The 24,405-nt window shown below is 39.5% G+C and overlaps 1 protein-coding gene across 1 annotated transcript in view; it reads right to left on the bottom strand.

Moving 5' to 3' along the window:
- Nucleotides 1-23,194, bottom strand: part of LOC120538256 (serine protease 53-like) — a 36,880-nt gene extending 13,686 nt beyond the window's left edge. Inside the window, exons 1-5 of the mRNA XM_039767709.1 lie at nucleotides 22,902-23,194; nucleotides 22,670-22,820; nucleotides 21,388-21,526; nucleotides 17,410-17,667; nucleotides 14,449-14,593 (exon numbers count right to left, since the gene is read on the bottom strand). Of these exons, the coding sequence (XP_039623643.1) occupies nucleotides 14,449-14,593; nucleotides 17,410-17,667; nucleotides 21,388-21,526; nucleotides 22,670-22,820; nucleotides 22,902-22,962 (754 nt within the window). The 5' untranslated portion in view covers nucleotides 22,963-23,194. The remainder of the gene's footprint in view (nucleotides 1-14,448; nucleotides 14,594-17,409; nucleotides 17,668-21,387; nucleotides 21,527-22,669; nucleotides 22,821-22,901) is intronic.
- Between the last annotated feature and the right edge of the window lie 1,211 nt (nucleotides 23,195-24,405).

Raw genomic sequence — 24,405 nt, 5'->3', positions numbered from 1 at the left:
TCAATTACAACATAAGAGGTCTGACAAATGAAGCCAATTTAGTTCCAGCAGAAGCTAAACTGTCACAGATCTCAGCCAGTTACATTATAAAAGTTATCAAGGTTTCTGCATCAAACACAAGTCTACCTGATAAGGCCATCCAGCATCAGCCATCTGAAGAATCACCAAAAACTCCTTCATCTTAGAATGTGCAGGAAAAGCTTAGGATGATGCTGAGCTCAAGACCACCCTTTCTTGTAGGGTGAGTACAGTCATGGCCGTAAGTTTTGAGAATGACACAAGTATTGGTTTTCACAAAGTTTGCTGTTTCCATGTTTTTAGATCTTTTTGTCAGACGTTTCTATGGTATGCTGAAGTATAATTACAAGCATTTCATAAGTTTCAAAGGCTTTTATTGACAATGACATTACGTTTATGTAAAGAGTCAATATTTGCAGTGTTGGCCCTTCTTTCTTTTTCAAGACCTCTGCAATTCGCCCTGGCATGCTGTCAATCAACTTCTGTGCCAGATCCTGACTGATGGCAGCCCATTCTTGCATAATCAATGCTTGGAGCATGTCAGAATTTGTGGGTTTTTGTTTGTCCACCTGCCTCTTGAGGATTGACCACAAGTTCTCAATGGGATTAAGGTCTGGGAAGTTGCCTGGCCATGGACCCAAAATTTTGATGTTTTGTTCCTGAGCCACTTAGTTATCACTTTCACCTTATGGCCCGGTGCTCCATCATGCTGGATTGTTCATTGTTGGTCACCAAACTCTTCTTGGATGGTTGGGAGAAGTTGCTCTTGGAGGATGTTTTGGTGCCATTCTTTATTTATGGCTGTGTTCTAAGGCAGAATTGTGATGACTAAGAGGACTGAGTTAGTAACATTTATGTTTACTGGGAGAATGCCCAGTGGGGGGCTTGGTGGTCTTTTGGCCTTGGAACCCCTGCAGAGTTTGTTTTTATTTTCTCCAGCCTAACTGGAGTGATTTTTTTTTAATGTTTTTTCTGTACTCCCAGCTATCTGACCATACCCTTTCTTTTTTGGTATTTTTTCTTTAATATTATTGCCTTTCCTGAATTGTTTTTTTCTTGTAACTTTTTCTTGGTCTTCTTGTAAAGCACTTTGGCTTACATTGTTGTATGAAAATGTGCCCTATAAATACATATTGGTGTTATTGTTGTTGATGACCAATCCAAGCAGGCATTGCCTGGGCTGCAATTTGAATCCTATAGCTGTAATACAATAGCACTTATCACTCTGCCACTATACCACCCCTCTATCAGTGGCATGGTGACTGTTTAGAGAACTTCCTTTCTTCAGAGTTTCACATTTGATGCCTGACACTTTGATAACACTCCATCGACCTTACAACATAGGGTCCAATATCTGTTAGGAATTGTGCAACTTATAACAGAATTGGAGCAGAAGGAAGTTCAGTGTGGTACTGCACCTTTTAAATTGAAAAATGAGTCAGCATATCATAATGACCCGAAAAAAAATATTTTTAGAAAGACACATTTCTCTTTTAAACACAAAATCATCGTGCACAGCTTCCTGCAGTTAGCAGTTCTTGTTCCTCAGGGTGTCTGTAATGGAGGTCTCCCCAAGAGTTACCCCAAACAGACTGGGTAGACCTGATGGTGTGTCAATTATTTGGCTCACTACAGGGGCAACCAGGAGGGTGGTTTAGGCTCTGTGGTCTTGGACAGTAGCCACAAGGTTCAATCAATCAATCAATCAATCAATCAATCAGTCATGTAGTGTAACATTATGAAACCTGCTTATCCAATACATAGATAGATAGATAGATAGATAGATAGATTGGAAAGGCACTATATAACATACAGATAGATAGATACCTTATTAATCCCCAAGGGGAATTTCACATACTCCAGAAGCAGAATACTGATTAAAAACAATATTAATTAAATAGTGATAAATATGCAGTGCAAGTTAAAAAAATGCAGGGTGGAGAGTGCAAGGCAAGCATAACAGTCTACAATCTTGTATAATGTTAACGTTTAGCCCCCCGGGTGGAATTGAAGAGTTGCATAGTGTGGGGGAGGAACAATCTCCTCAGTCTGTCAGTGAAGCAGGACAGTGACAGCAGTCTGTCACTGAAGCTGCTTCTCATTCTGGAGATGACACTGTTCAGTGGATGCAGTGGATTCTCCATGATTGACAGGAGTCTGCTTAGTGCCCGGTGCTCTGTCACGGATGTCAAACTGTCCAGCTCCGCGCCTACAATAGAGCCTGCCTTCCTTACCACTTTGTCCAGGGTGAGGCATCCCTCTTCTTTATGCTCCCTCCCCAGCACACCACCGTGTAGAAGAGGGTGCTCACCACAACCATCTGACAGAAGATCTGCAGCATCTTATTTCAGATGTTGAAGGACGCCAGCCTTCTAACGGAGTATAGTTGGCTCCGTCCTCTCTTACACAGAGCATCAGTATTGGCAGTCCAGTCCAATTTATCATCCAGCTGCACTCCCAGGTATTTATAGGCCTGTAACCTCTGCACAGTCACCTCTGATGATCACGGGGTCCATGAGGGGCCTGGGCCTCCTAAAATCCACCACCAGCTCCTTGGTTTTGCTGGTGTTCAGGTGTAAGTGGGTTTGAGTCGCACCATTTAACAAAGTTCTTGATTAGGTTCCTGTACTCCTCCTCCTGCCCACTCCTGGTGCAGCCCACAATATTCCACACTTGGTGCATGTGGGTGGCTCAGAATCCATCAGTGTCTAGTGCGTCCAGAATTTCCCATGGGCATGGTGCCAGTCCATTGCAGGTCAACTCACACACACACCAGCACATTTGAAATCAAAGGTTGTTATACTAGCCTGCCTAGCACTTGACCTGCTTTCAGAATGTGGGAAGAAAAGTGCCAAGCCCATGAAGACTACAAGCAGAACATGAAAGCTCCACAGTGGCAATTAGTGGGCAAGTAATTTAGATCCAAGATGCAGCACCTGAACCACTGTGTGCCCCTGCTGCCCATTAGTCAATCAATACTCTTTTAGAGTATTAAAAAGTATTTTAAAGTGGCATTGAAAAGTATTAATGAGGTATTTTATAAAAGTATTTATAAATAAAAGTATTTATTAAATAAAATAATATTTATAAATATATATATATTATTAAATAAATATAAATTATTTATTATTATTATTATTATTATTATTATTTATTTATTTATAATTTATTAAATAAAATAATATTTATAAATAAAAGTATTTTTAAAGTGGCATTTTAAAGTGGCATTGAACCATCACAGAGTACTTTACAGGAAAGAGTTCAGGTTACAAGATGGCTAATCAGATCATAGTACAAAGTTTGCAAGTTTGGTGCAGACCTGCTGTGTGGCTCTGACAACCTGTCTCTCCTGCGTGTGCTTCAATTATAACGTTTAAAATTTTCACAAAACTGTACAGCTGATCTGTACTTGTAAACCCCTTAAGACAGTGTGTAGTGTAAATAGGTGCACCATATAATAAAAAAAATCCTGCGACAAGGCGAGACTTTTTTCAAGATGAGTCCCGTGATGTTTTCTAGTCATGCCCTCCTCTCAACCATTTTCAACCATGCCCACAGTACTCTCACCTCTCATTTGTGTGAATGTTTTTGACAGACACAGTTCCTGCTCTCTCAACTCTTATAGATTTTAAAGTTTTCCTCACTTTAAGTTCCAATTAAAGAAAACGTATTATGTCCAATCTTATTGAAGAATTTCATCACAAAGGATTATCAATAGAAAAAATGAGTACACAGGCAATCCTAGCACCGAGAAACAATGAAGTCAAACGAATTAACGCCAAAAATGACGATCGGTTACACTGCAAATTAGTTAAACACGTATCAATAGACTATGCTGAAACGGTGTTGATCGTGCAGAAGATGAAAACATGAACTTACAACATCCAGAAGAATATCTACAACTGTTAACACCGTCCCGTCTTCCTCCACACAAATTACTGTAGAAAGAAGGATGTATCTAAGCAAGGTAATGTAGTACATCTTCAGGGGATAACATTAGACACCAAAGTAGATCTTGATATGCCATTCTTATTAAAACGTTTACAGTTTCCCATTAGACAATCAACAAATCTCAGAACAAAAACATTTGAAAAAGTCATTTTATTTAATAAAGAGAAACAAATGAAATTCAATCATGTGCAGATATACGTGGCGTTGTCATGATGAAAGTCCAAACACAGAAACACAATTCAATGCAATATTGATGAAAATTTAGTTATATATAAATTTAGTTTTATAGTAAAAGTGCAAGTTTAAAAAGTTTTTGAGTGTACATTTCAAAGCCAAACAGAACAAAATCGTATTATGCAATGAATAAATCTAACGCAACATGAAACATATTTTACATTCTAATTATTACGTTTTAATATTTTTTTTAAATGGTTAATTACTCACTGTAATGTAAAATAGTTAGTTAATTGTACATTTGCATCCCCATACGCGAGCGGCAGAACCAAAAAAGAGGCTAGCATTGGGGTTGGCGAGCAAAGCGAGCAGGGGGCAAAGCCCCATAGTAACATAATATTTTCAAACAAGCCCAATCCAGTTCAGCGTTCTAATGGTGGGATGCTATCTTAACGGTGTTGGGTGCAAGGCAGGAATCAGCCCTGAATGGGGCACAAGTCCACTGCAGGGCTAACTCATCCACACAAATTCACTCAGATCAGGAATTACCAATTAAACCAACACACATCTACAACCTGCAGGGAAAAACCTGGGGGTCGGTGGCAGAACTGGCACTCCAGCCACCATAAAAAACCTCACACTGTTCCATTCCATCTGAACTAGTGTGGTGCTCTGGTGTCACCCGTCGCAAGGCTGCACTCAGGTCCTAATCTGGGATCTTGAGGTGGCTTGTCATGTTGTGGGCGCAGCAATGCACTGTATCGACACGGGCTCCTAACTTACCTACGTACCTAACTACATGTCTTTAGGCTGTGGAAACTGGAGAGCTGCATGCCAATTTTGCCACAGCATTAACACAATGTCTTGAGTTTCTGGGATTGACCATCAGGTGGCAACATTCTGATTATTATATTTAGACACACTAGGCAGGTAAGTACACTTTTATTGCTCTTGACGAAGTAGTAGCAGCAGCAGTAGTAGTAATATTATTGTCTTATGTACACAGTACAGTAAACATTTTACAACCAACATGCAACACATTGTTATTATTGGTTGCCATGGAAAACAAGAATATATAAAAAATAAATTTTTCTTAATAGAATGCACCAATCAGCTTGCCTGATGTACTCATTATTACTGTTTCCATACCACTTATTGAAGAAGATTCTAATCTTCCCCAAGGCCCACTCACACATGAACTCCTTCCATTCATCTTCCTAACTTGCTTATCCAGATCAGAATCATAGGCAGCAGCAGCCTATCCCAGATATCATGAGGCACAAGGCAGAAACAACACCTGGACAGGGGGCCAGTAAAACACAAGGTGAACACAAAAAAAAATAACACACTCACTATAGCAAACTAGCAAATCCAGGTCACTTAACCTGCATGTCTTGGGACTGTGGGAGGAAAACAGGAGCATCCAGAAGAAACCCACATGGACACGAAGGGGAAGCTCTATGCAGGGTGCAAATCAAAGCTTTCTTACTGCAAGAAAGTAACACTACTACTGCACCCCCATACCGTGCTCTACACATGAACTCACTTTCATTAACATGCCATTCCTATTTTTGGGACACTGGTGGAAAACGTCAGCAGATTGAGAAAGGGTACACAGGCAATATATATATATATATATATATATATATATATATATATATATATATTATATATATATGTACATGGATAGCTGCCTTAAGCAAAATTTGACATTTAAATAGTTGCTTTATAGTTCCCAATGTGTATGGCTTACTTGTACATGGACAGCTGCCTCAGGGAAGACATGACTGTTATATAGCTGCTTTACAGTGCCCCATGTGTATGTTTTTATCCGCACATGGACAGCTGCCTTAAGTAAACTGAGACTTCACTATACTAACTGCTTTATAGTGCCTCGTGTGTATGGCTTACTTGCACACGGACAGCTGTCTTAAGTAAAATTAGACTTACTGGCTTAGCATAAGCAGGCCAAACAGCTGCCTTCAGACCTGAGTGTCACTCAACACCTGTGCCACTTACAAAAGCAGGTGCCGCTCACCACATTGTTACTTGTTAAAGGTGTCCTTTCTTGGCCACTGAGCCCTGTAAGAATATGGCAATCACTTATCATCCTTACAAAAATGTAGCACATCTAAAATATATTTAAAATAATACACTGATACCAACATGAACACATACGAGTGTTACAATATATTTCAAGGATAGATATATCCCCATTTCTTTCAGTATGCTAAAATGTAGTGTAAAATATATAAATTGGTATAAAACTATACTTTTCAGTAAATTTCAGAATAGTAGGAAACATATATTGTAAAGCGTATATATTGCAACATATTCTAAGTGTAGTATAAATTCTAGTTATGCTGTACAAGTGTTGTGCAAGCTCAAACCTCACAAGAACTAGCTCAAAGTTCAGCTCACACAGATTAAAATGAATAAATTCACGTTCATAGTTCACCATTTCAATTTTGAACTAGTTCATGTTCAGTTCATTTTGTATTTATTAAGGAGTGAGAATAAATGACCCATGAGTTTACTTTTTTCAATTTTGCATGCCGTATATTATGCTAATAAAGTGTTCTTGAATGAAATATAATAATTATGACGACTAGGGGCTTTGCTCCTGCTTGCTTCACTGTGCCACGCCTCGAAGTTGTGAAGAGGGGCTGAAAGCAGCCCAAGGAGATGCAGTTGCTCCTCTGAAACCCCTCTTAAATGGTGATACAATGGGAAACAAATACAGTTTTTTACCTCCTCTTTGCTCGATCAACTGCTGGCTTGCTGCTGGTGCCGCATCGCATGATCTGCATTTCACGCTGCACACTTCTGTCATATGACCTATGGCCATATATTCAATCTCTTTTGCTTTTACCTTTTCATAAATATCGCACTGAATTTTGATTCCATGTTTGGAATTACATTGTGACAACACAACGATAACTGCTTTTTGAGTGAATTTCGTTTCTTTCTCTCTACAAGAAATGTGTCTGACAATTCACACAAATGAGAAATGTTTTCACTGTGGATTTCATTTTCACCAAACAACAAATCTTGGAATTTTCGAGATACGCCTCTTCATTGTTAAGAATAACTCCATATTTTTCCCTGATAGCAACATGAATTAAACGATCTACAAGTCTCCGACTTAAAGTTTAAACCCAAACAATATATCCAATCTCTTTTCACTGTTCCATTACTTCACCGAGTAATAATTTCCGTTTGTTTACGCTTAATGCAATCTTTAATATCCTTTTTTGAGACTTTCAAATTTTAGTACTTTCATAATCCCTGACCTGCTCTGCTTGTGTACCACGTCAACGCTTATGAATTTTACCAACATTCTACATTGTCATCTACTCATTGTCTTTTATTTCCGTCCCTGGGCATGGTTAAATGTCTTGGCACAAAGACTCGTCTCGCAGGACGTGAAAGTATCTTTGAGAAAATCACGTCTAATCTCCTTCCAACCTTCTAAGATTTTTTTTATAATAGAGAAACTTTTTTTATTTAAATACACTTTATTCAGTTATACCCAGCAACAAACATGTATAACCATATACGTTAATATCCTCCCAGTCAAAAAAGAAATTAAATAAATGCAAGTATACATATACACTCACCTAAAGGAATATTAGGAACACCTGTTCAATTTCTCATTAATGCAATTATCTAATCAACCAATCACATGGCAGTTGCTTCAGTGCATTTTGGGTACCCACCGGTACCACTCATCTCCACTACAAATAGGAAAAAGAGGCTACAATTTGCACGAGTTCACCAAAATTGGACAGTTGAAGACTGGAAAAATGTTGCCTGGTCTGATGAGTCTCGATTTCTGTTGAGACATTCAAATGGTATTTGGCGTAAACAGAATGAGAACATGGATCCATCATGCCTTGTTACCACTGTGCAGGCTGGTGGTGGTGGTGTAATGGTGTGGGGATGTTTTCTTGGCACACTTTAGGCCCCTTAGTGCCAATTGGGCATCGCTTAAATGCCACGGCTACCTGAGCATTGTTTCTGACCATGTCCATCCCTTCATGGCCACCAAGTACCCATCCTCTGATGGCTACTTCCAGCAGGATAATGCACCATGTCACAAAGCTTGAATCATTTCAAATTGGTTTCTTGAACATGACAATGAGCTCACTGTACTATAATGGCCCCACAGTCACCAGATGTCAACCCAATAGAACATGTTTGGGATGTGGTGGAACGGGAGCTTCGTGCCCTGGATGTGCATCCCACAAATCTCCATCAACTGCAAGATGATATCCTATCAATATGGGCCAACATTTCTAAAGAATGCTTTCAGCACCTTGTTGAATCAATGCCACGTAGATTTAGGGCGTTCTGAAGGCGAAAGGGAGTCAAACACCGTATTAGTATGGTGTTCCTAATTATCCTTTAGGTGAGTGTAAATTACCGCTCTATTCCCAGCAGTGTGACACAAATGTTGACTGTGGAACCAGCATGTAGGTGAACTAACCAATTATGCTGCTGGTCAAAATTCGTGTAACATATTGCATGTCTAACATGGGGAAAATATAATGTGGCCTCATGAAATCCAACGTTTTCCAAAAAGCAAAAGCGGAGCTTCACCACGTGCTTCTGTCAGCAGGACTGCATCTTAAGCACAAGCAGGCAAACACAGACAGTGCCTATTTGATTTTACATTATTTTTTCCAAATACAAATAAATGGCAAGAAATTCATACAAAATAAATATTTGTAAAAATCCACTATCTGTGCTTATCCGAATACTGGATTCGGATTCGGCTTCACCCCTACATTACAGGGTAAGGCAAAATGTTTAATATGGACCTAAACCAGATCCAGAGTGTCACATTAAACTGAACTAGATCACATTCAAGTTCTTCACTTGCAAATACATTACGTTAAGTTCACCATTCTTAGAAAAATGAGCTTGTTCACTGAACGCTATCTTTTGAACTAGTTTAATTCACAACACTGTACTATACAATATATTTCAGAGTATATAGATATTTCAGTATTTGTCTGTTTTGTGTATTAAGTTTCCATTTAACAATAACACTTACTTAAGAACAGATGTTCTAATATTCCTGATCCATTTATAGTTAAGACTTGCTTAACAGCAGATGTATTCATATCTACAACTACTACTAAAAAGACATTAATGTAATAAATTTGTAGCATTTATAGCAGGGTTCAGGAATGACACTGACAGTAAATGAAAAAATATGGGGAGCCAGCTGGGTTTATGATCCAAAATAAGAACCAAAAATAACACTCTTTGGTGTGTGTGTGGCCCTCAGAGCAGGGCTGAAAAGCAAATCAAAGTCATTTTGCTGGTTAACTGCAAGCAGGGTCCCTTCTGTCTGGTGGGTAGCGCTTGCCTGAAATGAGGCCTCCTTCTGGGAAGCTCCAGCTTTTATGGAGGCTAAACTGGAAGGGGAGGAGTCAGTTGCCCTCACTGGGTGATTTCTTGATACTTTGGAGAGAGAAGGAAATGACTCTGTTAGCGACAGCGCCCTCTCTTGTCTCTGTTGGGTTATTACATACCTTGACAAAGCCTGTAAGGAGATCCTCCAATGTGCATGCATTTAAAAAAGAAATCTTGAAATGTCAAAAAACATCAGGTTCATGGTATACATTTGGCATGGAATACATCACACACTACTTGTACTGACACCAGTAAATTTACATTATTAGGAAGCCTTTGATTAATTTTTCCAGGCTTAAACAAAAACCAGGAACATTAAACCAAACACACAGAATATTGTATGTCATATACACAATGTATTAACAAATATGTCTGCTACACTCAGTTAAGGGAAATGCTTGTTTAAATATATTAAATATAATCTTAAAAATATATATTTGAACAACATGTATTTACAATATATTTAGGATATGACCATATATATTTGGGTATATTACAATATATTTACTTAAAATAAGGGCAATATACCTTGGCTCAAATTAATGAAACCAACAAAATGAATAAAACACAATGTCATGAGGATGGTGTAATAATATTATGATTCAAATATGTACTTTAGAAGTTAAATATTTTAGAATCCAGTTATTGTACTTACTAAAGGTCATATCTAGTATACGATAAAAACAAGAGTTGGCTGGCCAGCTAACCTCGGGGAATACAGGTGGGCTGAGATGAAAGACAATTGAAAGGTTGACAACAAGGTTAGCCTGCAGTGGTAGACATTGGATGAGTTTATGAGCCTGTGGAAGTGTGCTACGTTTTAAGAAAAATAAGCGTGGGCTGGAAAAGGAGGCGAATCTCCCTGAGTCATGCCTGAATAGGACTGGAATGAAGCAAGAGAAGTGGTCTGCACTGTGATATTCCATTGGTCCAGGAGGTACATCAAGAGAGGCAGATGAACACAGAAACAGGGTAACAAAAAAACTCTCTTTCACGACGATATTCCTCAATGTCTATATTCAGACAGGCCATGCTGCCTAGCCCTCTGCAGGACATCATTCTGGATCAAAGGCCATGGAGGACCACATTAGGCCCTACCAAGACACAGAAGCAATTGGTAGTAAATCCAAGATGAACTGATCATCACCCAAATTGTATTAATATCACTTTGCCAACTCTCACATACTTTATGTACTCATAAATAAATGGGTTACTTTTTCTCCTGCCTGTTCTGATGCTCTGTCTAATTGCCTGGGGTTACTGAGGTAAAAAAAAAAGTGGGATACGCTGAAGTACAGCAGAAATGAATCCTCACAGTATGGTAAAAGTATGAGATTTGGCATGTTCTGTTCAGTGTCTTCATAATAGAGAGATAAAAGGGGAACAGGGTCACCCTGGGATGCTACCATGACAAAACACATTGTGAAACTATTAGTTGCAAAAAGTAGGAAATGCATTTGAAACGAGTCTCATTGAAAGATGGATACAAATGATGAGATCCTTCAAGTCGGGTGCACAGCTGCTTAAAAAGTTTCCTCAGTCCAAAGATGACCTTTATTTGCCAGTCTCAGTGGGAATGCAAACGTCTCGCCTGGTGATGGTGAAGATCCTCTCTCTCCTCATGTGCAGCATGCATCCAAAACATGAAGGCCACTCTCCATGTGGAGTTAACAATGATTACATAGTATGTATAATTCATAATCTTAAAAAATCTCATATGTATATATTACAAAATAATGTTGTTTATGCAGTCTGATGATCATTCTAATCTTTATTTACCCGAGTATAATAAATAAAAACTGTTTTGCATTCCAAAAATGATATCTGATGCTGTACAGTATGCCTAGCAGTCTGTTTTTTTTTAAACAGTATTTAATGAAAGTTACAAAGTTTCAATCAATGAAGATTCAGAGTTTAAATTAACATCTTGTGATGGATAATGAACATGGGATGGGGTAAGGGTCCCATACCTGGACGGGAGGCTACCCTTCAATGGCATAAGAAACAGGGTGAAGGTTGTCCTGCCCTAGCCAGGAGTTAGGCAGAAGATGCCAATGCCACCGTGGGTAAACTGCAATCTTATCAGAATTGGACCATGGAAAAATACCCATCTGGGAGACAACCTGGCAGGACTACATGCTCCCAGAACACGCTAGGTGGCAGCTTTCCTGAGTGACGCTACCTGTTCAGACACCCACAAGGCATGCTGGGAACTGTAGTCCCATTGGGTAGCCTTGTTGGGTTCCGTGGGTGCTGATTCATCATCCCTACTTTATGAGACTTCCATCGGGCTTTGTCCCAGCATTAGAAGTACACCCCCCTACAACATAAAAGAAGCTAACTTCATCCAGATGAGTTGGAGTTGGGTGGAAGAAGGATAAACCTCACCTGGAGGAGTGGAAGGAGAGAGAAAAAAGAGAAGGCGAAGAATTGTGTTGTATTAGTGAGTTTTGAAGTCTTTTTGTAAGGTATTTGTACAAAAAAGCCTTTTAATTGTACCAGGGCTAGCGTTGTGGTGGTTGTGTCTGAGGTTTGTGCTGCTTCAATGCCCTCCAGTAGTTGCAACTTTGCAACGCTCTTCTCTAAAACAGGCATGGCCAACTCTGATTCTGGTGGGCCACAGTGGCTGCAGATTTTTGTTCCAACCCAGTTGGCAATTAGCAGCCAATCCTCACCAATAACAGATCCTATTTAATTCCATGATTTGTTAGTGTTTTAACTCTACCATGCCAGCTCATTCTTAAATCATTGCTTTTTTTCATTTCTAATGATACACATATCATCCAAGTGATCTGAAGCCTCAGACGGATAGTGATTTTCAGTTCTTCGCTTACTCTTCAGTTTGCTTTCGTGTACAGGTAGTCCCCAAGTTACGGACATCCGACCTACAACTAATGAATAGGGCCACAGCTGTGACGCATGCACCTCAGTAACTGCCGCTCCATCATCTTTGGCCTGCGGACACTGCAAGCGGTGGCTAGACAGAGGCTGGAGGGGGGCGATTTCCCTGCTGTCGCAGTGTAGTGTCCCTTGGGCGGCTCCCGGCGGCAAGCGGTGACCCGTGGTTCATGGTCACCATGGCCACAGCTATCGCTCGTGTGCAGAACGAAGACTCGATGGGGCAGTTCACTGCCCACCCACTACGCTGCTGCAGCTACTGCTCCTGACTGGACACAGGCTGGATGTAGCGGAGTGGGGCATTTCACTGTCCGCCCACCACACACGGCTGCCACGTTTGTTCTTGGTGGGTGGCTGGTAATGCTGCAAGCAGTGACCCATTTGTGGCTGAATGGAGGCCATTAAGGGTGAATGGGGTGGCGGAGGGTAGCATTGTAGTGTGCCTCAGGTGGCTGCCTGTTGAATGGGGGCAGTGGTGGGTGACTACCCGACTTTGGCCGCACCGTGTTCATTCTCGGTGGGCAGATGCTGCAGGCAGCATATTGTAGTGTAGTTGACTGTGAGGTGGCCGCCCCTCACTGCCCCCATTCATTCCCAATAGCAAGCCTGCTTGTACTGATACGTACATAGCTCTTGTCAGTACATCAGACGTGTTGACGACGGGTGCCTTCCTGCTATGATAGCATGTACAGTGCTGTGCAGAAGAGCTCATCTTAACCTTTTGTCTTCACCCTTCAAGAATGTCACTGAAACACAAATCTGATGCAAGTGCTGGTGATACAGTAAAGAAGAGAAAAACCATTACCATGGAAAATAAAGTAGAAATAATAAAAAGGTCAGAGAGAGATGAAACTCCATCATTCATTGGCAGAGCACTTAGTTACTGTCAGTCAACAGTAGCATTTATTAAAATAATGTACCTGTTCCGACTTACATACAAACTCAACTTAAGTACAAACCTACAGTCTCAATCTCGTACGTAACCCGGGGACTGCCTGTATTTAATTAAACCAAATTGTGAAAGATGAATACACACGTGAGGAAATGGAAACAAGTGACATGTAGAGCTGCTGGTTCATTTGTCCTTTGCATTTTATTTCTAATAAGGAGCAGTTAAAACAATGCATACAGCTGTTTACGACGAAAATAAGCAATTAAGGGTGAAAAATCTTAACAAGTGAGACCACTAAAATGAAGCAGAATAAGGTCACTTGAGCAATAAGTACTTCATCAACAATGAATGATTTCTCATGAAGCAGTCGGGTGGAAACAAAAATCTGAAGCCACTGTGGCCCCCCAGGACCGACGTTGCTCAGTCCTGATTTAAAAAAAATCAGAGTCTTAAATAGCAAATTCTTACTGAAAGGATCGGTACAAAACTTTTTCAAAACCTGGGAGGATCTAATCAATGACATTTTAGAATAAGCATTTAAACCGTGGAAGCGGATTCCATCCCCTCATTTTTATTCTATTTATTTTAATTCATTTACTCATTCATTTATCCATTTACTTATTTTTACTAGTTTAAAGTTTTACTATGCTGGCCTAGCTCTCTTTCTCATAGGTGGGGGTTGATGTGTTTCAAACCTAGTTTTGTTAAACTTGACTTGCTTGTATGGAATGTTATTTGATTTTAATAAAATCAATAAAATGCAAAAAAATAAGGTGACATTTGGGAGAGAGCTGGAGGGGTCCTCCCTCTTATTTATGTGTTTCTTCAATACAAAACTAGAACAAAAATCCATAATAGCACAAATATTTTAAAAATGAATGCCATATCAGATTCTGCAGGACTTTATTCAACAGGATGGATTAACAGACATGAAAGCAGAAAGCATGAAAGACACTTGTGTTGATGATTATAAAGCAGTGTTTATCAATCATACAACAATGGCTGTTTTCTTTTTCTTTTTTTTTTGTTATTTTTTGGATTATCGCAGTGCATGCAACAAACATCCTGCCTTCATTCAGCTCAGAATTGTTTTATGGTTTTCTGAATCCACTTTAAGTATCTGGAAATCTTGGTATACACATTTGGTGTCTCTGGATTATTACAGTTGCTGCCATGGCGGAAAGACACCACTCCCACTGCAAGATTTTGGCAAACTAAGGGCCCGCCTGAGTCACCCTGCATTTAAAGGAAACAGGAAAAGTAAATTGTTAAATGTGCCATAACTGAAGATAACATAATCTCAGTGCCACATAAGCCAATTTAGGGCTTCGGAAGGCCATAGCTTGCCCCAGCAGGATGGATAGATAGATAGATAGATAGATAGATAGATAGATAGATAGATAGATAGATAGATAGATAGATAGATAGATAGATAGATAGTACTATACTTGTCCCAAAAGCAAATTAAGATTTATACAGAAGCTCAAGAAGAATTCTATCAAACAACACATCATCAACCTCACTCAGAAATACACAGGAATTACAGAAAAGAAGAATAAACCTCCAACTTGGCTAAAGATAACAGAGCAGTCACAGTGAGGCATTGCCGTACCTATGAAGGAGACCCAGTAGTTTCTTGACTATACTGTAAGTCCTCAGTGACTGGGTGTAGGATTCAAACCTAAGGCCAATTTATTATTCAAACTTATTGTCATTTAAATTTTTATATCCTTTTACTGAGTTGTTCTTAGAGAGCAGTATATAGCCTATTAACACACAGTTTTATTACTTAATTTATATTTTCCATTTCCTTGTGTAACATTCACAAGACTAGGCCATTATTAATTAATTAATTAATTAATTAATTAATTAATTAATGAGACATTTTAATCCAAGGCAACTTACAAATCAATTTGTTATACATGCAAGAATGAAGATGTAAGCATCAATGCAACAGATAACAAGGTAAAAGCGTGCACAGGAGAGTAGAACTACTGCATAATTATACTTATTACTAGACTAATACAAAAAGACAAAAGTCATTTATCCTAAACTCTCTGTCATACAACAGCAGGTGTCCTGTACGACAGAAGCTAAGCAGATCTTATCTGAGTATGCAGCACAACTTCCGGTCCGGAGCACATGTCACTCCTCTTTTCAGATCACTTAATTAGCTAACTAGAACAGTTTGCATTAAATTCAGACCCTTATGTTTGCCTAGAGAGTCATCAGTGGGTCATCTCCTATTTATATGGAGACACTCATGAGCTCCTATGCACCTTCTCAATCACTTTGGATAAAAGTATCAGCTAAGCAAATAAATGTAAATGTAATATTTCTGTCACCTATTGATCAGAGTCAAGTCACATGGTTTAACTTACCTTCCCTTTTATGAGGTGTCAGTTATAGTATGAAGTTGTTTTAATTTGGTAATCTGCAGTAGTGATTAAGAAGTTGAACTAAAAGTCAGAAATACACTGCTTGAATCCCACATGATTCACTGTGTGACCCTGAGCAGGTCACCTGACCTCCTGGGGCTTCAAATGTAAAACATAAAAATGAGAACCAACTCTAGAATGTCTGTGCCCTTGTAAAGTGCTAGAAAGTTCATTATAGGAGGAGTGTTTCTTAAAGTAAAGTGTGTTTTCACTCCTCATCACTGTAAAATCCAAGCAGACCCCTCATTACTTGGAGATTAGACTCCATGGGCTGCTGGGATCAGTCACAAGGAGACCTTCCAAGGTGGGGCTGCTGGATTTAATTGTAAAAGTGCAGACCCTGCAATTACTTTCATAATTTATTGCAATACCTTGTCAAACCAGAGGATGGTGCCACACCCTAAAATATCTTACTTCTAATGTTTGCATAGATGTGGAAATTGCATTAGATCTAAAAAAAACTATTGAAAGTAAAAGAAAAATGTTTGTATTCATCCATTCTAAACAGATAAAAAATATCTATACAGAATATATAGGCAGTTGAGCATGGGAATGGCACTAAATAAAAAAAATAAAAGAAAAAAATAAATAACAATAAATAAAAACACACACACACACACAAATATATATATATATATATATATATATATATATATATATATATATATATATATATATATATATATATTAGGCATAAATAAATAAAAGACCTGTGTGTGTGTGTGTGTGTGTGTGTGTATGGAGCAGTGTGCTCTGGTCACACTCAACCACAGCCACTAGATGGCGCCTGTATTTTTAAATTTGTTCTACACTTGCATGCACCTCACTTCTCATTCAGCCCAAGCAGACAAACTCAGCTTTGTGGTACATGCATGCTGTATGTACACACAACAAGCTACCATACATTTGTTTGAGATGGGTTCCAGCCTGTCTCAATCAATTTGTGTCACAGTTGTCCTGGACTACACACGTCCATCTCAGACAAGAAGTGACCTGTCTTGTCCCCCTTAGATGACACCTCTGCAAGGTCACCAATATAGTAAAACTGCTAGGGAGTCCCAAAGACCACATGCAGTTAGTACATAAGTTGAATATATATATATATATATATATATATATATATATATATATATATATATATATATATATATATATATATATACATACATACCCACTTATGCTCACATGGTGTGGTTTGAAGTCCAAAGCATTATCTATTGAGCTTCACTGTTTATGAGAATGGTCTTTATATTAGTATATTTTGGGGGGAGTAAGTGTGGCAGGCACTGTTTTTGATAGAAAGTTATTGAGAACCTATTAAGATTGAGAACCATTAGGCTTATAATTTCCTCTTTTTGCTTAAGGTATATTTAGTTTCTTTAAAAAATGCTTAACCAACATTGAATCAGGTTTAGGGCAATGATTCATTTATGATTTTAACTCTTCCCTTTGTAGAAAGATAATATCATTATGCCTTCCTGTTGGCCTCTTCTGATTATGATTTAAAAGCTCTGTTCCCCAGCCAACATTACATTAAATGCAATTTTCCTATTGCCAATCCATAAAAGGTGGACATTCTAAATTTAACCTTAAATGTTTTAAAAATTGACCCACCTGACAGAAGCCTCCACTTCTCTTAGTGCCTCCTGTACACAAGACATTAGGTATGTAGTGTTCTTTCCAGTAGTGCCGACACTTTTTTTCATCTATCACTGTCACGTTGGCCACCTGTAACCTTTCAGTGGATGGCCGACTGGATGGAGTTACCCCCCAGCCGGACACCTCACATAAGCTCCCTGGTTTACCATTCTTGTCTGTCTTTGCCAGTTTAATTTCTTTCACATCCTGGATCTTCACTGCTGGCTTTACTAGCTGAAAAGAACATAAACGTTGAGGAGGAAATTAGTTAAGACCCATTTACATTTAGTTGCTGAGTAGAGACTTTTATCCGAAGGTACTTACAAAAGAAGTCAACATAATCAAGTAAATATCAACCTGGGGGACGGTTTGGGAACAAGTGGTAGAGGGCAGGCTATAAAAATTGATCACCCCAAGTGATGAATGCAGTACAAGCTCATTACAATTCCTAGGTTACAAGAACTTATCAGCTAGACATAAATTCACCAAACAAGAGTGTCTTCAAACACTTCCTAAACACACTGAAGGAGTTAGGGCTGGTTTATACTTCATGTACATCATGGCTGCCACACATTCCCCGCTCTCTTTTGACGCATCCTCTGAGTACTTCCTCAGAAATTAATGTGACGTTTGTGAGAGTTGTACCAGCAAAAATTTGGGTGGTGTGTGTGTTCAACTTGTTGAATGTTTCCAGGGAGAGATCCAACCTGCGAACGTTGCAACCAAGTCCGAGCCTCACTGGGTCACATGTTCTGGGCCTGCACCAAATTAACATTATTCTGGACAAAATTTTTTAATTACCTCTCAGACAGCCTTGGACTCACAATCCCTCCTAACCCGTTAACAGCTGTGTTTGGGGTTCTTCCAGAGAGGGTTAAAGTGGAGAAGGACAAACAAATTGTGATTGCATTCACTACACTCTTGGCACGCAGACTTATTCTGCTAAACTGGAAGAACCCAAACTCTCCTCTTTTAAGTCAGTGGGAAACCGATGTGTTATATTATTTGAAATTGGAAAAATCAAATACTCAGTTAGAGGATCCGTACAGATTTTTTCAAAACATGGCAGGATCTAATCAGTAATATTTTAAAATAAGTTTATAAAGCACAGAGAATTTATTAATTTAGGTATGTTTACAAGCCTTAAATTTAACACCGCTTGGCTTGCTCTCTCTGTCAGGGTGGGGATCGATCTGTTCTTAACATAATTCTTTTTTTGTAAAAACTTGATTGCTATGTATGGATTGTAATAAAATTAATTAAAAAAAAAAAAAAGATTTCTCGCACTGACAGTTGGTGGATTTCCTCCAGGTTTACTTAAAGTACACTTGCGAGTATAAACAGTACACTGCTTGCGTAGCAGTAGCCTCCTCAACCTCATGCATCCCATAGCCTTAATTATATCCCTGGCCTTAGAAGTTTAAAGGGAGGTTAGCAGCTCATTCCACCAGCTGGGTGCTACACATTAAAAGAGTCTGGATTGAGATTTGAAGCCACGCAGAGACCCTGTTACCAGATGCTGTTCATCAGCAGACCTGAGTGGGCAAGAAGGAGCCAAGTGTCTCATTTACAAGGGTGCTGACCTGTCGACTACTCTGCAGACAAACATCAAGGATTTGAAGTTCATATGCGCTACTACAGGAGCCAATGTCGTGAAACCCAGGTATCGATAGAAAGGAGTACTTATGACCTTAGGGAAAGCAAGCTTGTGTAGAGTTCATTCAACAATACAAATAAAATAAAATAAAAAACTTAATCTGGCACTCAGAATCAAGGGTGGTTCTTTGGCAAAAAGCAAACACAATTATATTTACAAATTTAACTATGATATAATTATTATATGTCACATGCCTACATTGCCTTTTTTTTCAATAATTATGTTCTCTCTAATTTAAAATTAAAAGACTTTTTACAAAGACTTCTGACTTTACTGGTCAAATCTCAAGAATCGATTACACAAAAGTCCAGTAGATGTCAGTATTACTCTCAAATTAGTCTAGGTGCTAACTTGAAATTTAAAGCAGTAAAGTGTATCAATAAAGAATACCAACGAATGTAGAGTAAGGCATAATATTAATGTAGTAACAAGAAAAATTATTAAAATAACATTGCTGTATGTTACTGACACTGAGGCAAATATTCTTAGTACGTAAATGCTAAACATTACACTTTGAACAACATTACATTTTAACTGCATAGCAAATGAAATACAAATGAAGTTATTTCCTTATTGAGTCAGAAGACTAGACTCTTTGTTATTATAAATTACTACTACTCAGTGTGGAAACGACTAGTACAGTACATGCATCTCTTTCACTCAAAGAACATCCCATAATACTATGTGCTCTTGTGCATGCTGGGACGTGCACCCAGAAATGTGAGATGTGTATGCTGATTGGTGCTGTCTCTCTAACAACAATTTTATTTATTTTTTTTGCAAAACTGTATACGAAACAGATTTACTTATTACTTCTTACATTAAGGTAAAATAAAGCAACCCAGAGGAAGCCCATCAAAAAAAGTCTAATCAGCCAAAAATGGCATTTTTGTGATCAGACTGTGTTTAGATACACATTATACACTTTTCATGTGTCTAGTTCATCTTACATTACTTTTAAAAAAATGAGAGAGAGCGTATCTTTAATTGCTTTTGTTTGGATCAGAAAGAAAATAAACAGCAACTTTGCATTTTTTCCAAAAAGCCAACTGGGAATTCCTCCATCCATTATCCAACCCGCTATATCCTAACTACAGGGTCACAGAGGTCTGCTGGGGCCAATCCCAGCCAACACAGGGCGCAAGGCAGGAAACAAACCCTGGGCAGGGCGCCAGCCCACCGCAGGGTGCACACACCCACACACCCACACACCCACACACACCCACACACCAAGGACAATTTAGGATCACCAATATACCTAACCTGCATGTCTTTGGAGTATGGGAGGAAACCCACGCAGACACGGGGAGAACCCGGGAAGCGAAACTTGGTCTCCTAACTGTGAGGCAGCAGCGTAACCCACTGCGCCACCCACTGGGAATTAATGTGACTACAATTAGGTGGGAAACGTAAACATCACAATAGAAATATCCAAAAACTCTCCTAGCATGTCAACACAACATTTAAGAAGGTGGTTGTCCTAATGGGGGCTCATTTGCCTCCAAGAGGTGAAAATACAAAGCAGCTAAGCAATAGCAAACATTTAAGCTGCGTTCAATTTACCTGAGATGTCGGAGCTGGGAATGACGTCACACCCGAGTTGAAACATGAAACAGTAAAACATTTGGAAAACCAATAAGGATACTTCCAGGAAAATCTTTGTTGTGCTTGCGCCATTGGAAGACATAGCAGTTGATAACAATGCATTGCGCAGTATTTTGCGTATCCAAACACTGCAACAACATGTCCATGGATAGAAGTTGGAACAGCACTGTGTGCACGAAGATTTAACGCGACTCAGTAGACAGAAGTGCTAATAAAACGTGTAATACTACAGCTTTCAGTAAAGTTTGTGGTGTACGTCACCGTTTTGGATTGATGTCATGATCTGAAGTTGGACAAACTCGGACTTGACTGACCAGCCCTGAGTTTCCCGGTTGGAAATCCTACTTAAGAGAGAAATTCCAGTTGGGAACTTGGAAATTCCAACTTCCCCCTTCAATGGAATGCAGCATTACAAAAAAAAAAAAAAAAACAATTAACAAAAGGAAAGACAGCTAATGAACAAAGATTCAATTCTATAAGAAAGGAACTAATATTAGGAGGCATAAATGTCACCCGGTTTAAACAATTAGGTCAGAAAATTAAAAAAAGTAATAAATAAAAACAAAACCCAGAGTCCCAGCGTAATTCTTGTTAAGTAATGCACAATGTAACGTAACATGATGAGCACGTTATTAGTAATGTTCAAAGAACGAGCCCCCATGTTGTAAATGACACTCACCAGAAATGCTTACCTTCAACAACATGATGTCATTTTCGTACTTTCTTCTTTGGTAATTTGGGTGAGGATAGTAGTCCTCCACTGAGAAGCGCCACTGCGGTTGGATCTTGCTGAGTCTGTGAGCTCCCAGGACAACGGTGAGTGTCCTATTCCTGAAACACAGTTTGGGCTTAATGAACATTTAGCTCAGCTAATTTCTTTAGTTGAAAGTTAATATGCCTGTGGGTGCACAATGGCACTGCTGCCTCACAGCTCCAGAGTCTTGTGTTCACATCCAATCTTGGTCACTATCTTTGTTGAGTTTTCCATGTTTTCTTGAAGTATGATTGGGTTTTTGTAAAAAAAAAAAAAAAAATTTTCTGCCCACATCTCAAAATAAGGTTTATTAGGTTTAATGGCAACTGTGAACTGTATGAGCAGATTTTGGGAGTCTGTACAAGTGTGCCCTCTGATGGTGAGTGAGGATCACATGCTGCCCCCTGACTCTGTCCTTCTGCCCACCTTCCAAGGATAATCAGACATCCTGCTATATAAAATTCTCTATGCATGTCATCAGATTGCTGCCACGATACACTTCTCTCACTCTAACACTTGTACCCCTGCCTAAGCCTGAATGCTACCAGTATATATGGATACCAGGTGGTTCCCATTTTCCCACACTAATATGAAATGCTTCTGCCAGTGCCTGCTTTCCTGTATCTCTTTTTGCACCTTGCTGGGCCCTGATTCTCTCTACCTTGTGCCACTGTTTCCAACCTGGCTTCCTTTTACTGCGCCAAAAAGCTCCCAACTGGCAGCTGACACTCTCCTATCTGTATGTAAAATGCGAACTTCAATAGAGCTAGTAGTAGAAAGTTGATTGAAATGGACATTTTGTAACTGCGTTCATTTTGGGGGATACCTCTAAAGGTGTGCTGTAGTCAAATTGACAGAAATACTAGAGACACCTACACTGAACTGAGAAAGAGCAACTCTCCTGAAGTCAGCAGGCACATTCGAACTATAAAGATCACACTGGGTTAAACAACAACAGGGTAGTGTTGTTATTAAATGCTGGATGGCAGATGAGCTGTCAAGAGCAGCCAATATTTAAAGAGCACTAGGCTCTCGATCGACAGATACTTCCCTCCCAGCCATTGTGTCAGCAGGGGATTTCCATCAGATTCCATTGGATTTCCTGATGTAGCCAAATTCCTTTCTTTGCTAATCAATGATTATTGTTCCTCCATATCCTCATTTTATACTCTTTTAATATTTTGGTCACCCACCACCCTTCAGTATTCCCCGGTACATACTTATCTCTACAGTGGGCTGCTGTCATCACAAAATACTTGTCTACCAGGAATCCGCCACACTTGTGCTTCTCATTGATCTGCACAGATGCCATGTAAGGTCTAGAGTGGGGCTGGGCCTCTTGCCCATTAATGATCACTGCAGCAAAGGATTCTGAAAGACATAAAGAAGTCATAATTGATAGACATGGCAGGAGTAGTTCCCCCCTGGTAGGGTAAGGGTGCTCTGACTTACCATTGCACGTCAGTGTGATCACAAGGCCAGCAATAGTCAGCATACAATGCCAGGATTGCATTGTCACTCCTAAAAGCCTCAATGTCCAGATGTTTCACAATTAATGTGTTTTGGTGCTGGTAGAGAAGATCACAGACTGCTGGGTTTCCAAGTACAAACGTGAGTGAAGAGGAAGGAGGCTCAGCCTGCAAGTTAGCAGATCCGCTTGCTCTCACTCTGTCTGTCGTTGTCTTTCCCCTTGTTGCACAGAGTCAGAGTCTTATATTTGCAAAGCAATGTGTAATAATTACATTTTCCGTCATTGGGGTCCCATTTTAAGTTTTCAGTACGTTCTGTACATATAACACCTATCAGTGCAGATCAAACCACAGTGCCCTGCAACTCTTCCTGCTTTTTGTATTCTTGCATAGTCTTTTGTTTTCAAATTTTGTAATGTGCCAGAAGTTAAAAAAAAAAGGACAGTTGTTCCTCAAAGCTTCACGTCGACACCCTGATCTAGTAAATAACTCCTGTACAACATCAGAAGCATCCACCCCTACCCCAATCTCAAACAAATGTCTAGTTCAGGGGATGGTTATTTTAGGATTGAACTACCATTTAATCTCACCCGCAGTAGATATCAGGTTCACTGTACTCTATACATGTGACAGTAAAGCTCATTTTAATCCCTGACATTTAAAGCTTTAGGGTTTTCTTGCAGTCTCTCCATAATTCAGTCCCCCCAAAAAAACTGAGTTGCCAGAACTACTTGAACAACAAATGTTGCAAAGAGGTAATGCTTTCAACAGGGTGAAGAATGAAGAGGGGATAGAAAAGGAAATGACACCCATTAAGCTTTACAATCTTCTCACTATGTAATATCACAATATCTTATATATATTTCTTTTCTGGTTCGCCCTGCTTCCACATCAAAGCCGGTCCTGCCCACACGCAGCCGACACGGTATTTCTCGATTCCTATTCGTCCTCTTCCAAACCCCTCCCCATGCTGCCAGCGGCTCCTCTTCAAAACCAGTCCCACCCTCACGCAGCCGACACAGCATTTCTCGCCAAGCTTCTGAAGTATGGTTACAAAATAAAGCAAATTCTGCATGCAACGAAAATTTACTTCTCCAGCTAGACTCCATGCTCAGAAACATCAAACCCTTTGCTAAATCATACAAACACATGCATGAAATCGCTCAGTCCAATCCAACAGCATCTGTACAAATGCTTTGAGGAAAACCCTAGGCAGAATTTACGACGATACAATGCGCCGACATGTCACACCAATGTTGCAGCGATTTTCTTCGGAGAAGATGGAGAACTGCCTGCCGAAAGGGACATTTGCATCTATCCCATAGGCAACTCCTGGAAACAGATTTCCACACTCAATATGAATTGCGATCCTATGGTTTACCCACTTTTATCCCCTTACGGAGACATTGGCTGGCACAAAGATTTACATGTTCCCGATAAAAGAACCACCAAGCGAATAAGACTTACTCAATGCCAATTTTACACAT

Source organism: Polypterus senegalus, chromosome 10 (genome assembly GCF_016835505.1).
Source record: "Polypterus senegalus isolate Bchr_013 chromosome 10, ASM1683550v1, whole genome shotgun sequence".
Lineage (NCBI taxonomy): Eukaryota > Metazoa > Chordata > Cladistia > Polypteriformes > Polypteridae > Polypterus > Polypterus senegalus.
The sequence above is the reverse complement of the archived record's forward strand: the minus strand, read 5'-3'. Positions and strand labels throughout refer to the sequence as shown.